The 18846-nt window shown below is 33.9% G+C and overlaps 1 protein-coding gene across 3 annotated transcripts in view; it reads right to left on the bottom strand.

Annotated features, from left to right (window-relative positions):
* Positions 1-12617: 12617 nt before the first annotated feature.
* LOC121375688 (eyes absent homolog 1-like) overlaps positions 12618-18846 on the bottom strand; it is a 218242-nt gene continuing 212013 nt past the window's right edge. For all 3 annotated transcript variants that reach the window (XM_041503271.1, XM_041503273.1, XM_041503272.1), the window contains exon 20: positions 12618-18440. In XM_041503271.1, coding sequence (XP_041359205.1) covers positions 18360-18440 — 81 coding nt within the window. In that variant the 3' untranslated portion in view covers positions 12618-18359. The remainder of the gene's footprint in view (positions 18441-18846) is intronic.

Below are 18846 nucleotides of genomic sequence, written 5' to 3'. Positions count from 1 at the left end.
TTTCACATACATATATAAACCTTTCACTTAATTTGGTTTTAATTCTGTATAACAATTTGGTAATAATTAATTTAATTTTTGACAAATTTGATTTTGTTCTTATTCTAGAGGGTGGACTCTGTGGTCAAATACTTTCTTGAGGTGTAGGTTACTTATTGAATGCCCTTGGTAAATCTGGTTTTGGTTTTTTCCCCTAGCGCTATGTCAAGTAGTACACCATCAGAGACCATAATGTATATTTCACATAAAAATCTCTTGCTGTTAAATGGCAGGAGTAACTTATGTGGCAATAAGAGGTTTCTTATCTCTATCTAGACAGTGTCACAACAGCTGTATGTTAGATACCACATAGCTATATTTTAAGCAAAATTTAATATCATTTTCCTTCCTCTGTTTTAATTGTAAATACAAAGAAATGTGTAGGATCAAAATTTTAGTTAATAGTAATTAGAGTACTTTTTTAAAATTAAAAATTGTAAGTTGTATTACAGATGAAACTGTGTTTTACCGTAATTTCATAATTTCTCTCTTAGTTTTAGTTGTGTAATTTAGCATGGATGTTTTAACTTACGTAGTTAGACCACATAAATGAGAGTTTGGTGTTATATAGTACTTACATTCGTTCATCCCTCCATGAGAAACATCACATTATTTTGTACATAGGTTGGGTTTTTTTCTGATGATGATGATAATGATTCACGTAGCTGTCAACAAGCAGCGTTCATCTATGCCAATGTTTACCTGTAAATATACTTATTCTCGTCTCACACCAGTCATTAGCACATCATAGTCATCCATGCTGTCATCGCCACGCTGTAGTGAACACCCCATCTGGGGAGTAGGTGTGTGCCAAGTAGTACTTGATGTTCTCTCTAATAGACTTCTCCATTAGCTGGTAGAATTCTTCAAGTGCACACCACAAACAAACATAGAAACATAAATAGGGAACAGGGTTTTTTTAATTTTTAAAATTTTTACTTTGAACTTAAAGGGATATTTCCTATTGCTGTAGCCATTGTAAAATATTTCCAGTTAACAGAGCTTAAAGGTAAATAATAAAGAGATATGATAATTTAATTTTTGTCTGATTTCAGCTCTGGGTTTTTTACTGTATAAAATACTGTCCATAAAGTAGACTGAATTTGACTGAAATCTTTGCAAGAAATTATTTACTGGTCAACTGTAAATGTTATGAAACAATTTGCACAACTATGGTATGTATGTATGAGTAAAAAAAATTCAACCATTTACAGACTTTACAGTTGGTTTGTGACCATTTCATTTTATGCTCAGGAAATTGAGGCTTTTGAAATATGCAAACTGGTTTAATGATTACATTATTGGAGGGCTAATTAACATGATTATTTCGGTATTATTTCATGAGGGATGAATACTGAATACTTCAACCATTGTTAATGATCTTTCAGATGGATTTAATGATTTCAAGCCATTCCAGAACAATTCAAAATAAAATTCACCAAAAATATCTACATCCAACATTCCATCTTTATATTATTATTAATAATGTTGGGGAAAATATCTTTTAGGATATTTATGCTCATTAGAAAACACCCATCTATATGTTATAAAGTAGAATATTATATAATGAATAGTTTATTGAAGTCTTTAATTTAAGACATTCTTGTCATGTTTTATTAATTATGTTCATCAGTCTTGTCAATAGTTGTAACACCTTAAAAAACTTATGTATCTAGGTTTGTATTCCAACATGATTCCCACAGTCAAGATACCACATACATGTACCACTGTCTTTGATACTGTAATTACATTGTGATACCACATGGACGTTTTCATGACAGATGGTATTTCACTTACTATTTTAACCTGTTTCTTCATCTTGATCTCACTCTCTCTCTCTCTCTCTCTCAGACATACATGTACAGTAGGACATGGTTTCCTGGATGTTGCCATCCCTCTGATAGAATCAAGGCCTCCGCCCTTTATTTTATTTATTCACCAAGATCTGTGCCATTTATCAGCAGCTATCATGGAAACCATCGTGGTGTGTCTGCCCTTCCCATCGAGCAGGCCGTGATTTCTGTCAATATTTGACAAACATGGCCCTAATCTGACAATAATAGACTTCCCCTCGACTCCTTTACACAAACAACTGTAGTGAGGAGTGTGATACAAACTTGATTTATTTCTTCTACAATCCCAAGGGAAGTTTAAAACTGCCTCTCTCTTTTTTTGTAAATCATTTTGGCATTATTGGTATTAAAATGTCTCTTCAATTTTAACCATTTAGGCCTATACTGGTTTGACCTAAAGGTCACAGAAAAAACAACAAAAAACATTTACCCTTTTGACATTATTGGTGTTAAAATTAAACATGTCTTTTGAATTTTAACCATTTAGGCCTATACTGGTTTGACACAAAGATCACAGAAAACAAAACAAAAAAAACAGTTACTGGATTGAAGGTCACATTGATTAACATTTAAATGTTTTTGCAAAATATGTCTTTTCAATTTTAATCATTTAGACCTTAATTGGTTTAACATAAAGGTCACAAAAACTAAACATTTAAAAAAAATACTGGGTTGAAGGTCACATCAGTTATCTTTTAAATATTTTTGAGAAAGTTACTTATAAATTTATTTCCTGAATTCTGGGACAGTTGGAAATTACCAGATTTTTTGTAAAACCATTGGCGCTAATTGTTTTAAAATTAAATACATACATCTTGCTTTCAGTTTGAATATTTTTACTGATTTAAAATATATGTAACAGAAAACAAAATTTACTGGGTTGACAGTCACATATATTAGCATTTAAATATTTGTTTAGAAAGTTAGATATTTTAAATTCAGTATTAGTGTAAAAAATGCAAGGTTTGTAATATTAGTAGACAAGTTGTTGTCAACACAATGTAATTATTAAGTATTTTTATCTTTTTTGTCAATATTTTTATTTTTTATTTTTAAAATATTTTTCACTGGATATGTATAGTTAGTTTTATTGAATTAATCTGCATGTTTGTATCATGGAGACTAACTTCAATCTATTGTTTTCTGTAACTCACTTTTTCAGTCATTAACTTTTTTATGTTTATGTTTATGTTTATTTTTATTATTTTTAAAATTATGCATTAAATTAAATAAACATTGTTAATGAATAGTTATAAAACCAACTGACCTTTTGCTAAAATGAATAATCAATAAAAAAAATTCACAATAACCTGACACAGAACTTTCTCTATGGACTACCGGTCGTTCATTTTGAAATTAAATTCACTGGTACTGAAAATAATTTATCATACTTTGCCTTGTATATATTATTTAATTTTATATTTATTTTCACTTTTGTTGCTGCTGGTTGGTAACAGATGTTTTTAATATTGGACAGTTCATAAAATAAAATCAACAATATTATATTTTGGTGATTTTTATTTTTTCTAAAACCAAAAATTGGAAGTCTACAATAACTGTCACCAGAGCTAGGAGAACATTTTTTTTTCCAACCCAATTCTTGCTCATTAGAGGTAGAATGACAATGACTTTGTTAGATTTGGCAACTTCAACTTGCCACTGTTGTTCAAAGTGTACAAGCTGTGATGTTGTTTTTCTCTTACAGTTTTCTTCAGCACAATAAAATGTACAAACCATTTTAGCATTGTTGTTTTATTAGTGTCCTACCGGTCCAACCAGCTGAGACTGTAGGTTTCATTACAGTCTATCTGTCTGTCTGTCTGTCTGTCTGTCTGTCTGTCCAAAATACAGTTTTCCTGACCTTTTTTTTTTTGCAATACCTTAAAATAATTAGTTGAAATTTTGTATATACTTGGAGCTTTATCATGTACTGTTACAGATTTTTTTTCTTACAGAGTTATGGCCCTCGAACTTAGAAGATATGAAAATTTGTTGAGCTCAGAAGAGGACATGCATTACTTTAGCCGTACTCTTAAAATGATTGTTTTATTTGTTTCTAAATACGTTTTAGGTGGATTTAACACCCAATCTTTTCACTAGTTTAGGCTGTTTTCCCATTGACAAAAAAGTAATACATCTGTATAACTGCACACTTTTTAAATCTCACCTGTCAATGAACCAAACCTCCTTATCATATCATGCAACATCACTTAGGGGCATTGTACAAGTAAGTTATTGCATAAACGTACAATTGGTATACATGTATATGGTTATTGCACACTATACTGTTGCAAATGGGTTATCAGCTGTGCAGTAACTTTTAACTAAACACATCGGCCCAGTTGTTCAAAGCATAGTTAAATTAACTGTGGGTTAGTGTATTATTTCAATTTTAATTATTCTTGCACAAATACAAAATGAAATTTAGATTTGATTGTGTATGGATACAAAAATGTATCTGATTGAATCAAGTTCCAACAATATGGTTTTTGAAAATTATTATTTGTATTGATTGAATCCTTGGTTTTGAAAATGTCTGTTAACTACTGGTTATGCTGTATAACTTTTGAACAACTGGCCCATCATCTTTTAACTTATTTCAATGAGACTTAACTACTTCAAATGTTAGTGTTTTTGACTAGTCTTGGAGCCAGTTGTTCAAATGTTAATTTGTTTAATCCGTTGTTAATGCAACAATTTTAAAACTAGTGGCTTGTTGTTAAAGTGTTAATTAGCTAAACTAGAGGTTGACAGAAATTTTTTAAAGCATGGACTGAATCAATACAAATAATAATTGAAGACATATTGTTGAAATTTGATTTAAAACAACCAAAGGTCATTCATTATAATCAAACCTAAAGTTTATTTTATATTTGTGCAAAAATAATAAAAATTAAAATATTACACTAACCCAGAGTTAATTTAACTGTGCTTTTAAAAAATGGAACCAAATACTGAAGCATAAATGAATGAATGTTTAATGACACCCCAGCACAAAAATACACATCAGCTATTGGGTGTCAAAAATACTGAATCAAACCAAATAGTTAACAGATATATTAAAACTTGATTTTAGAACAAACTAAAAGTAAAAAGTTTTTATTTAATGATGCACTCAACACATTTTATTTACAATTATATAGCATTAATGACCACACGTTTAATGAGAGTGGAAACCTGCTGTTATCATGCCATGGGGTACTCTTTCTGATTAACATCAAGGGATCTTTCATATGCAGCATCCCACAGCCAAGAAAGATGTTGTTTGTTACACCAGTTGTGGCACACTAGCTGCAACGGGAAATAGCCTAAAGGGCCCACCAATGGGAATCAATTGTAGATGCATCACACATCAAGCAAGTACTTTACCACTGGGCTACATTCTGTACCAAAAGAACAAATTAAAGTAACCACATACAATCAAATCCTAAAATGCATTGAAAAAAAACCTTCATAGTTAAGTTAACAGGGGCCTAGCTGGGGATTTTCAGGAGGTACACAGACTTTTTCAGCGATGGAATAAAACGCTATTGGCTGTGCGTTTACATCATATATTTTAATTTAAAAAAAAAATTGTAATCTCAGGTGGTATGCAGCTGCGTATCTGTATATAAAGAAGCTAGGTCCCTTAATTCTTTGAATATCTTGGCCATGATCTTTTATCAGTCACATGTGCACTTCGTTGTTCGACTAATTTCTGATGGACTAGATTGTATACCACCAAATTCAGTATTTTAGATGATGATACAGTGAAACCCCTCTAAATTGGACGCCCATGGGATCAAAGAAAGAAAGAAATGTTTTATTTAACGATGCACTCAACACATTTTATTTACGGTTATATGGTGTCAGACATATGGTTAAGGACCACACATATTTTTGAGAGGAAACCCGCTGACGCCACTACATGGGCTACTCTTTCCGATTAGCAGCAAGGGATCTTTTATTTGCACTTCCCACAGGCAGGATAGCACAAACCATGGCCTTTGTTGAACCAGTTATGGATCACTGGTAGGTGCAATTGGTTTACACCTACCCATTGAGCCTGGCGGAGCACTCACTCAGGGTTTGGAGTTGGTATCTGGATTAAAAATCCCATGCCTCGACTGGGATCCAAACCCAGTACCTACCAGCCTATAGACCGATGGCCAAACCACTACGCCACCGAGGCTGGTCTCCATGGGATCAAGTAAAAAGTCTGGTTTTAAGAGGTATCTGGTTTAGAGAGGTTCTGTTCTGTACTAATATTTAAATAGAGACTGTAAAAAACATCCTGTTTGGAGAGAATTCTGGTTTACAGAGAGTCTAGTTTTGAGGTGTTTCACTGTAGTAACATATAAGGTATGTGGCTAAAACTACTCTATCTAAACAACAAAACAGTTATCATGATCTAAATCATATCTCAGTACAAAGCTGAGTTAAATGGGCATTGACAAGGTTATGGCTGTTTCCATAAATCACTATTGTGTGGTTCGTCAACAGGACTGCCACTCCAAACACTATCCTTATGCTGGCTATAGGAAGACTGCCACCCCAAGATATGCAATGTTTTAATATACATACCATAGTTATAAATAATACAACTCCTTACACTGTAACCAAATTAGAAAAATAGGGGGTTGAGCTGCTTGTTTTAGACATAATGACCTTAATTCCATACACAATGTGTCGTCATAAATTTAGTACAACTCCACACATTTCAAGCACAAAGTAGTAGCTGGCACACTGATACGATCGAAATTCAATAATAGAAAGAAAGAAAAAGAAAGAAGTGTTTTATTTAACGATGCACTCAACACATTTTACTTATGGTTATATGGCATCAGACATATGGTTAAGGACCACACAGATTTTGAGAGGAAACCCGCTGTCGCCACTACATGGGCTACTTTTCCGATTGGCAGCAAGGGATCTTTTATTTGCGCTTCCCACAGGCAGGATAGCACAAACCATGGCCTTTGTTGAACCAGTTATGGATCACTGGTCGGTGCAAGTAGTTTACACCTACCCACTGAGCCTTGCGGAGCACTCACTCAGGGTTTGGAGTCGGTATCTGGATTAAAAATTCCATGCCTGGACTGGGATCCAAACCCAGTACCTACCAGCCTGTAGACTGATGGCCTGCCACGATGCCGGTACATTCAATAATAGAATTTTACTGGCTAAATAAAACAAAATTTAATAGAGGATTTTACATGATTTTTTTTTAATATGGAAAATATCAACCGAGTCTATGTTAATTGGTATTTGTCGAGGCTCTGCCTTTAACTAGACGAGGTTGATATTTTACATATTAAAAAACATGAGTAGCAAATACTATTTATCCTGTAACACTTTGAAAATAATATTTTAATTCATTTTTTTATAAATCACAGTACTAAAGTCGCTGCCATCAGTAATATGACATCATTCCGATTAGCACAAATTAGTTTGACGTCAAAGTTTTAAAATAAATCTGAAAACATTACTCTCAGGTATTAGAAATAGCCCAATGGGCCCACTGATGGGAATCTATCCCAACCTAACTGTACATTAAACAAGCACTTTACCAGTGGGCTACGTCCTGCCCTCCATTTGGTATACTGCTGCCTATATTTCATTTCAACTTACTTGTGTGCTTATATCCAATTAAAGTTCAAGCACACTGTCCTGGACACACACACCTCAGCTATCTGAGTTGTCTGTCCAGGACAAAGGGTTAATTGTTAGTGGTTAGTGAGAGAGAAGAGGGTGTAGTGGTCTTACACCTACCCACTGAGTCGTTAAAACTCGCTCTGGGTGGGAGCCAGTACTGGGCTGCGAACCCTGTACCTACCAGTCCGATGGGCTAACCACGACATCACCAAGGCCGGTACTGCTGCCTAAACACTGATGAGCAGTCTCAAGTGCACTTAACATTTTTTCACAAAGAATTTGTGGGATGAGAAAAATCTAACATGCTCTCAGTACATGACAATCAGCAAGAACCTTTGTGTGGTTCACATACAAATCATGTCACAAACAATATTACTATCCAAACACAAAGGTTTTAGGTAAATAACCAAGACATTTTAATGGTATTCATAATGATGCCAATACATTGTTAATCTCCAGGAGTGTTTGACTCTCCAGCACAAAACATATATTGGTTACATGGAATGAATGAATGAATGTAGAAAGACAACCCTGCACATTCATTCATTCTGAATATGGTCATTAGAGTGACAAACAAATATTAAGAGCATGAAAAACATGAAATCCATATACTTCTGGGCATATTGTAGTCTGCAGTTTTATGTGTTGTAATCTATACTCAACAAAAAAAGAAAGTATACATTCAATGATGCTGATGGATAACATTTTGGGAAAAGTTAAAAGCACCATTATGAGATAACAAAGGAGGTTTGTGTAATTAAATGTGACATTGCATGTCTATGCCGACCCTAAAAACAAATATCAATGCTCAGAGAGTTGCCTCACTGGCTGTTGTCAATAGGTTTCTTAGTTTTTTCAGAGGTGATGATGATTGGCTGAAACAGGGTTTCTTAGTTTTTCAGAGGTGATGATGACTGGCTGAAACAGGGTTTCTTAGACTTTCGGCAGTGATGATGACTGGCTGAAACAGGGTTGTGGTTTGGATATATCGATCCTGTGCATCCAACGTAACTCGGGTGGGACGTAGCCCAGTGGTAAAGTGCTCACTCAATGTGTAGTCGGTCTGGGATCGATCCCCATCGGTGGGCCCATTGGGCTATTTCTCATTCCAACCAGTGCACCACGAATGGTATATCAAAGGCTGTGGTATGTACTACCCTGTCTGTGGGATGGTGCATATAAAAGATCCCTTGCTGCTAATCAAAAAGAGTAGCCCATGAAGTGGCGACAGCAGGTTTCCTCTCTCAATCTGTGTGGTCCTTAACCATATGTCTGACACCATATAACCATAAAATAAAATGTGTTGAGTGCATTGTTAAATAAAACATTTCTTTCTTTCTTTCCAACGTAACTCATAGTCTACCATTACCACGGTTGGTCTTTGATGGATCCAGTGATGTTTAAAATTTGTTTGTTTTGTTTAACGACACTACTAGAGCACATTGATTAATTATTCATCGGCTATTGGATGTCAAATATTTGGTAATTCTGACCTGTAGTCATCAGAGGAAACCCCTCTACATTTTCCCTTAGCAAGGGATCTGTTATATACACTTTCTCACTGACAGGAAAACAAATACCACACACAGTTTAACCAGTTGTGGTGTATTGGTTGGAATGAAAAAAAAAAAAAACAATCAGTTAAATGGATCAACCTATGTGGTTTGATCCTGCGACACAAACACCTCAAGTGAGCACTCAACCGACTCGGCTAAATCCCGCCCCATCCAGTGATCCAGTTTAGGTGATTGACAAACATTTACAATTGATTTTGTCACACCAAAATATCTGGCAACATTGACAATATTGATGCCTGCTTGAAGCATTCCAACTGCTCTCTTGTGGTCATTTGAGGTCAAGCATGACATGATTAAAAGGATGTTATTTATTCTTTTTAAACAGTGTTGAATCTGTGTGAACATGCGAGGAAAACCACTGGGTTCACACGTGCAGGAAAACAATCCCAGTAAGTGGAAATCATGCATTTGCCCTGCCCAAGCACCTTTAATATCACAACAGCATTCCAAGACAGCATGCATATGTGATATATGCCAATGCAGGGATATTTGCTTAGATGTGTTTGAGGTTGAGGTACAATAATACGTAGAAATAATTTTTCTAATGTGTATACTTTTAAGAGTATAGTTAATTCTCACATGGTCAGTCAAGTATTAATAACCAACTGTTAGCACATGGACAACACCTGATTATTAGTAAGGCTGTTAATATGCAATTTTTTTGAATGGGCTTCACATGCCATAATAAAACAAGTCATGGTTGGCTAGTCCTTAGCTGTAAAATAAATCTTTTTTTTATTCACTAAACAGGTGTTGTCGTACCTAGCCTAAAATAACTAGAAGATTTTATTTTATTTAACAATGTGCTCAGTGCATTTTAATCAGGGCTATGTGGTGTCGGACATATGGTTAAGGACCACAAATAGTGTAGTGGCAGATACCAACAAATATGAGACCACCTATACCGGTGGTATAACAAGCTGAAACTGGTCTCATTTGAACTGTATGGCTGCCTAGTTTCTGAAAGCTGAGGTTGTAGTTGTTGAAATTCTGTACAACATGGTGAATTAACCCCTTGAGTGCTGGAACATAAGAAAAAATGGCAATTTTTAATATTTCCTTATTTAATTCAATAAGCATAAAGTACATGTAGAATTGTTGAATGTCAAAATTAATGAATGTTTGACATCCAATAGACGATTAATAAATCAATGTGCTCTAGTGATGTTGTTAAACAAAACAAACTTTAACAACATGAGGTTGGTAGGAGGTATTGTCAGTAATAAGAAAACAAGTAATAATACTTTATTGGCATTTGTTTCTAGGACTTGAAGACAGGTATGTCTTCAGTAGCCATGAATGCTGACAATTTTTTGCATACAGAAAAATTATTGCTGTTGCAATGAGTTTTTCTATATCATATATATCAGTATATAATTTTGAGCACTTCCTACTTGTTCAGCAAGTGTTGTTTTATACCACTACAGAAAGTGTATTGGTCCTGCTCAAATATATGCAGGAGGGAGGGATCAGGGTTGTGAAACCCATCCCCTTGCTGAAGCGATTTTTAAATATATATTTTTAAACATATATTTTCTGGAAAAGCACAGCTCAACCCCCCTAGAAACTTTACTTGCCAGTCTCAACCCCCTACATAATATCCTGCAATTTGGTACATGTATTACTGTATGAATACTTGTTGCGAGACTTGTGAACTACTAGAACCCCACGACTGGTATATCAGTGGTTTGTGTTGTTCTGCCAACCGAAAATTTAGCAGATTTTTCTGACAACTACGTGTCAAAATTACATAATGTTAATCAGTGTTCCGGTGATGTTATTAAACAAAAAAACTTGACATAGGCACAAATTCCATTGAACCATAATCTATGCATGTATAAGTATACGTAATCTGCAATTTACAGCAATTGCTTTCTATGCAAATAGGTTGAGCATATTCCATTGATGGATCTCCATAAGAAGGGGCATTATTAATTACGTGTAAGTATTCGCATACGGATACAAATAGAATTTATGCCTTATACTCTGAAACAGCTTCATTAGTCTAGGTGTGGCAGTCCTCTTTGGCAGTGCACAAGGGATGAAATAGCCAATAAAATATCTCAAGAGTGGCTGTCCTATAAATGAGGTACTAGAGATGCATGGAATCAAGCACTATTTTGACAAATATCCATTTGACTCTGCATTGCACATAGATACGACCCTGAACCATGTTTCTTCTTCTTTTCGACCATGTTGTATGGTTTTGTCGTTCAGATTAGCAGTTATGTAATTTTGTTTTCCCCATGACCAATTTTAAAAACCAATTATGTAATAATACCTAAGAAGAAACAAAACGAAACCAATACAAGTTGATATTCTTTATTTATACAATACTAAATGGAAAATGGCACCCTTTGTAAAATAGCCATGGAGGGTCATGATATCTCCCAGAATGCCACAGTGTGGCTACAGGGGAACATTAGCACTTCCAGAATGACACACAGTAAAATACACATTATGTCACTCAGGAATCATACAAACACAAAACTCTGTACATTTACAATTTTATTACAGTGTTCAACATGAGTGATTGTCAACGGCTGCGTAATGATACGTCTTGCAAGTCATGTGACTAGACTGATCACACGACCTGTGTAAGTCACACGACTCAACAGCGATCACATGGCTTGTATAATGAGGTTAAATGTACAGGTAGCTTTTAAAGTATTAGTAAAAATGTAGATGATAATCAAATTCCAAAATGAAATTTGTTGTAAATTAACACATTTTATTTAATTTATATTTAGAATTATAAAACAGGTTTTCTTAAGAAAAAAAAAAAGAAAAGAAAAAAGAATATATAATTAATAAAAAAACCTAGGAGAAACACAGCCATGTAACAGTTTAACCTGCACTGTATTTGACAAACATGAATATAAAATAAATTGCATGGTTAATGGTATTAGTAAAAATCTATTTCTTGAAACAAAATGGAAAGAAAGAAGAAGACAACTACAGTATTATGAAATAAAAATGATTTCTGCCTCTCCTTTTCTTCATGTATTTTAACATGTTAATTTTCAGTCATGCCACTAAGTGAAGAGTACAATACTAAAGAATGCATCATAACTAGTATCCCATCTTTAAATCTATTCTGTCCAATCCTAATAATACTTTTAAATAAATGCAATTCATAATTATTACCGATTTGAGATATTCTCATAATGGATTAAACTGAAGTTTAAATTCATAGTAGAAGCCGCAAGGCTCAATGGTTAGGTGTAAACCACTTGCACCAACCAGTGATCCATAACTGGTACAACAAAGGCCATGGTTTGTGCTATCCTGCCTGTGGGAAGTGCAAAAATAAAAGATCCTTTGCTGCTAATCGGAAAGAGTAGCCCATGTAGTGGCGACAGCGGGTTTCCTCTCAAAATCTGTGTGGTCCTTAACACATTTTATTTATGGTCAGACATATGGTTGAGTGCGTCGTTAAAGAAAACATTTCTTTCTTTCTTTCATAGTAGAAGTTGAAATATTTTCAATTCAAATAAAAAGTAACACCACACTGTGGTTTTGAAGCTGTCTTTTTATTTTAATTTGTTTCCAAAATTTCAGAAAGATAAATAAAACAATATTGCATTTAACATATTATAGGCAATTTATCAAAATAAAAATAGTTTTGAATCACAATTAAATGAACAAAACTAAAACGCATGTCTGGTATTTGAGCTAAGAACTACCACATTCTTGAAGTACACTCGATTTGATTGACCAGCTGAACCAAATGGAATGACCATGAGGGAATTACTTTACATCTGATTGGACAAATGAACTAAATGCTATTTGTGAGCAATAACTGAGCAAAAAACCTAACATCTATCAAAGCCAATCGTAGGAAGATTACCCCCCAAAAAACATATTGCACATGGTAAACTTAATTAGTCATCAGCTAAAATTAATTAGCGATCATAATAAAAATGTAAAATATTTCTTTGGCAAGCTGCATCTGTTAAAATTAAACAAATAATTATGACAGTTGCATAAAATTAACCATCTTTCCACATGTTTTTCTCTGCTAATTTCATTTAATTTTTTTTTTTAAGGCAATACATCAGGCAATATAAAAAAAGTCAATTCGTTATTTTTATTCATGTGATGAGTGAAATTTTTTAATAAAATTTGTATTAAACTAAAATCAAATTTATATTAAAAATGCTTTTAATTTGTTTTACATAATAGATCACAACTAGTTTACATGTACTGCTACTAAAGTTAAAGTTAATAATTTATAGCACCTGAAATAATTCATTATATATAAACATATATAATCCTACATTTGTTCTACTTGTAAGATAGCAAATTCCTCATTGTGTTATAATCTGGCTACATATTTATTTCATTTCATAATAACAAAAACAAGTCTAATATGACAATATGTCCGCTCTCCCTCGCCAAAAAACCCCCAACCCTTCAACAGATAACCTTGACAAAAACATATACCGGTAATAACCACAGTACATTGCACAAAGATCATTTGAAAAGTCCTATACACTATAAATTCAAACCTATGTCTTAATGATAACCAAAGAGACAGAAGGATGGATCAACTAGTTGCTGTTTTCCTTACCACATTATAAAATGATGGGCTATTTATATCCTTGGCATATATTCATATTACAAGTTGTCATACATTCATTTCATACCACACACAAAACAAACGGCTACTAAGATGGGAATACAAGATGAGATATATCATACAATGTTTGTGAGTTATCACACTGCATCAGAAAACTGTAATACCACACAAGCAATGTCCATGTTGAAAAAATGCAGGGACCAAATTGTCTTGATATTTTAATAAACCTGCAACAGAATGCTGCTGGTATCACTGGTGTAGCCAGAAGGGTTGCAATTGGTGCCTAACAGCACCTACTAGACATGTTTAGGTGCAATTTAAATAAAGTACCAATAATTAACTTTGAATTGTTTTTATTTTTCTCAGATATTTAATTAAAATGGGATCTAACAGCTTGGATGGCCCCCTGCAATATAAAATCCTGACAACGCCAATGGCTGATATATGTAGCACTGAATCACATGTATAATCTGATAATAAAGGTACCACCATTCCAGTGGCCCATGTCATCCTTCACCCACACTTTTTTAGTCCACAATTTACACACACAAACACTAGATTAGTCTTCAATGCAGTCAAATCTTACAATTTTACAAAAGGCCCAGATCAAGGTTAATTGTTTCACTTGCTAAATGGTCAAAGCTGAAAACAAACCTACATTTATCATGGGCATATCTGAAAGATATGGATCAAGGTCAAGTCAATAGTTTTATTTATGCTAAACAAAAAGGCCAGACGTAAGCACAATATCTCATCTGGGACAATATCTTTGGTCATAGTGTTATTAATTCAGTTAATGCATTAGCTCTTACAAACTTATGTTACTTTAAATCTAGTTTAGTAGAAATACACAGTTTTCATTAATGTTGAATTTTTTTTAAAGTTATACATTCCAAAGCTCATTTTTAACAATTTGGTTGAAGTTGCATATACTATAATTTGTAATTAGTTCATACAGAATTATCAAATTACTTGTTTAGATCGGACACTTGACATTTGCAAACTGCAATGAAGATTATGTTATGTGAAAATATATCACACACAAAACTAGGGAAAAGCACAAAAAAGAAAGTACACTGTGGAATGCTCTAAGCTGCTTAATTAGTTAACTGTACGTTCTGGATTACAGGTCAAACAACAAAACAGTGGGATGTACTAACAACAGAAAACAAAATGGCAGACAAAGAAACAAGAAGCAGTTGAGTTATAAGCTGATGATACATATAAAGAATGAGAACAAGCTTAGCGTGGCCACTTGTGAAAAGATCACTATATGACCATGTATTTCATCTGATCAAGCAATTACTTAAAAACAAGTCACAAACCTGAATATCTTTGCAGGGATTTTTTTTTTTTTTTTAAAGATCTTTAAAAAGCACAAAACTCTATTCCAAGGTTAAATAAAAGTAATAATTTTCAGAATTTTAGATCATATTCAATTTCCTTTGTGTGAAAACTATTTTATGCAGACTACCAAAAAAAAGAGAGAAAGACTACAAACTTTACAACAAGTTTGAACTTTGGTAAAACAAAGTTTAAAAAGCACACAATATATTATCTAGAAAAACATTCATAATCAGATATCTGCTGAACAGCCAAATTTCTTGACAGAAGTCAAATCCCAGGCCCCATCCTCCAATTGAGATGGGCAACACAATTCCCAAAGAGGTCAGACCATTGTTGAATAAAAAATGGTCAGGGTAAAAGCTCCTACAGGGCAAAGGTCCTAAAGGTTTAAAGCTCTTATATGACTGCACCTACTTGGTGTATTACAGATGTTACAAAACAAAGTGAAGACTTCTCACATCTTCATACTGTAAGTACAAAATAAAGTGAAGACAACACCTAGAAGATCATTCAAGATGAAGGACAGTTGAGTTAAAGTTCAGATTACATATCTGATTGTCAGATTACAGATTGTCAGATGATCTCTAAAAATGATATTACATAAATGTGATTCAGTCTCGAGGACAGTTAAGTTAAAGGTCTGATTCCCTAACTCACGACCTTGTCAAAACATCCTTTGTCTTGGGTAGATATGATTTTGCATGTGTTAATGGTATTGTTATTTAAATTAATCTAGATTATGCTTGACTATGCCTATTAGGTTCTAACCCCACCAACACCTCCCAGACAAATGCATGTATGTGTACTGATGCTTATAGAGAACAGTACAGGTAAAATGTGGAGTTGACAGCTTAAAATCAGATTCTGTTGTTTCATGACCCATATATCTAATTCTTATGCCCACTAAAGACTGACACTTTCAAAAGTGATTACATAACTTACAGGCAGATTCTCAGTCAAATGAAATACATGAAATGATGTTCATTTACCCCCCAAAATGTTGTCATGTCAGATGACCATTAAAGATGAAGAAAACATGCAGTGCTGCTTCAAGCTAAAGGTCAGATTACACATCCGATTGTCAGAAGATCAACCTAATGGTTAAACAACACATCTGTTACATTACACAAGCTAAATTACACCCGGATCAGAATACATCAGACCCAATGCTCATAAAACTTTCTAATCTCAGACTGAATGCAGATTGTATGATGGTCTAGACTCTAAAACTGAGACTTGAATTTATATTTATAAGTTTAGAAAAAAGATACTGTATTTGGTTTAACCAGATGAGAAATCAACTTGAATATTAAAACACATCCAATTTGTAGTCTATCTAAAGTTTGGAATATATCCATGTCAGAATAATTTAGACAAAATTCTTTGTCAACATCGAAGTCTGGCACATTGCCTCTTTATCTTTATTGCCTTAGAATCTTAATATACAATCTACATGCAGTTTAAATCTATGCATCATGCTTTTTAACCTATTGGAGTCCAGACTAAAAGTAACACAATCTGAATGAGCTACAACATCTTGATCCATGTCCAAGACTTGGAGTCTAGATGTTAAAAGGTTACAAGCATGGACTTCAACTCTTAAAGCCTGTTTTGTACACAAAACAATAATGCACAAGCCCAAACTCTCACATAAGACTCCAATCCAGTACAAGTTTTATAGGCAAAGGGTCTTGTCAAACATACTAATATTAAAACCCCCCACAAATCTTAAAAACCATGTCACAACAAATTTTTACAGCAGTAAACTTTCAATCATTTCTGAGGTGTACCCATCATCAGATAAAACATGTTCTTGATAAAACGTGGATAAATATATGTATATATTTATATATATTTATATATAAGATTTACAAAGAATAGATATACATAGTCTTATAGAATGGCTGCACAGTTTTTTTTAATTATAAAAACATACATATTCTTGAACATCATTATAGTTTTTGTGTGATTTTTTTGTTGTATATAATAAAATCCAGACGTTTGCAAAAGATTCAGCTGTGCTGACAAAAACATGGATTTGTGTTTAAAGATAGAAACTGGGTGACAGCCCCACTGTTCACACAAACACTATTAAATGGAACTAGGTGACAGCCCTCCTCTTCACACAAACACTATTAAATGGAACTGGGTGACAGCCCCACTGTTCACACAAACACTATTAAATGGAACTAGCTTCTCTAAACAGCTTTGAGAAGAGAAACTGTCGTCTTGATAAGCACATGTCTGGGAATGATCTTTGTAAGGCAAAGGTGAGAAGGATTTGGTTAAAAGTTCTCAGCCATGTCCTGGTGCCCTTGGATCGTCATATGCCAGATGACATTGTGGTCGATACACTAATGATACTGTAAGAATTATACAATAAAAAGTCGGTGATTTGAGAGGGAGAAGGCAGGAACCACTAAAACACACAAAGTCCAGAACTCTTCAACATCTCTTAAGAGCTTGGTCTCATTGTCTCATATGCCTGAGTGTCTGTCTACTCAGACCATAGTCATATTTTAATCTCTATCTTCAAACTGTATCTTTATTAAGTCTTTGGTAACACTGTAACATATATCTTTTTTCAAACTTCAGTAATATTATTATAAATGTTTCTTTTTCACACTCTGGTAACAATGTATACCAGAGAACTGTCTTTTTAAGCTTTCTTGACACTGTAAGACTGTTTTCTATTCAGACTTTGGCTTACTGTAGAACATGCCTAGAGCTTCACTACAACTTTGTTTATATTTCAACATGTCAATTTGTTCAGGCTTGGTCAACAAATGTATTTCATAATTTAACACTGTGTCACGGATTTTAATAAGACTGTAATGTGTGTCTATTTCTCTGTGTCCATGGTAACCGTCTGTCTGATATTTCACAGTGCCCCACACCAACTGAACTGTACCTGGACATCTCTCACACAGTTACTATAACACCATGATCTAACTTGATCCCAGTTTCACAGAACAATATAGTACAAGTCTCTGTCTCTTTGTTCCACACATCCAGCACTTTTTGACGATACAAGCCTCTGATGGGAAATTCTCACACATCAATGTATACGTACGTACATGGCAACCAGTAACCACACTGAATCCAGGCAATGGTCGTAACACCACCCAATTGCGTAACAGGTCCACCCAGACTGTGTGGTCGGTCCAATCACAAGCAGGTCACATGATCCTGGTTAAACTAAAATTGTGGCACATTTTTGCTACAGATGTTGTTCGAGTACGTTGTGGAACCAATGGGATACCTAGTTCTGGTCATGTAACAAAACATTCAGCCAATCACACATGCGCAACTGATAGGTAGTATTTTCTATAGGTAACTCAAGTCGAGAGCATGGTGCAGTGCTGCGAGATCGGAATGATTTGATACTCTCCAGTACGGCCAAGTCATCTGAAATTAACAAAATATTATAACAATATAAAAATACTAAATAATCCATAGCCATTTGCACAACCATTTTCAATATATATATATATATATATATATATTATTATTTTTTTTTTTTTTTTTTTTTAGTTAGTCTCCAAATAAGATTTTAAAACTTGAGTCAGGAAATAATGGATGAATTTACAGGTCATCATCATGTGCTCAGAAATAACTTTCACAAGAAGGGATAAAACTTGTTTGTAGCTAGTTATCAATCAGAACTGTTATATTATACCATGTGGTCCATGTTGTACTTTATTAGTTGATCTGAGATAATTAGATGACCTTTTTATACAGCTAGCCATATATAACATTTACTGTACTAGATGATTTTTAAGAGGACTAAGGCGATATAAACTTTTAATATTTG

Source organism: Gigantopelta aegis, chromosome 6 (genome assembly GCF_016097555.1).
Source record: "Gigantopelta aegis isolate Gae_Host chromosome 6, Gae_host_genome, whole genome shotgun sequence".
NCBI classification, from domain to species: domain Eukaryota; kingdom Metazoa; phylum Mollusca; class Gastropoda; order Neomphalida; family Peltospiridae; genus Gigantopelta; species Gigantopelta aegis.
Note: the sequence above shows the minus strand (reverse complement) of the source record. Positions and strands in the feature narration are given on the sequence as shown.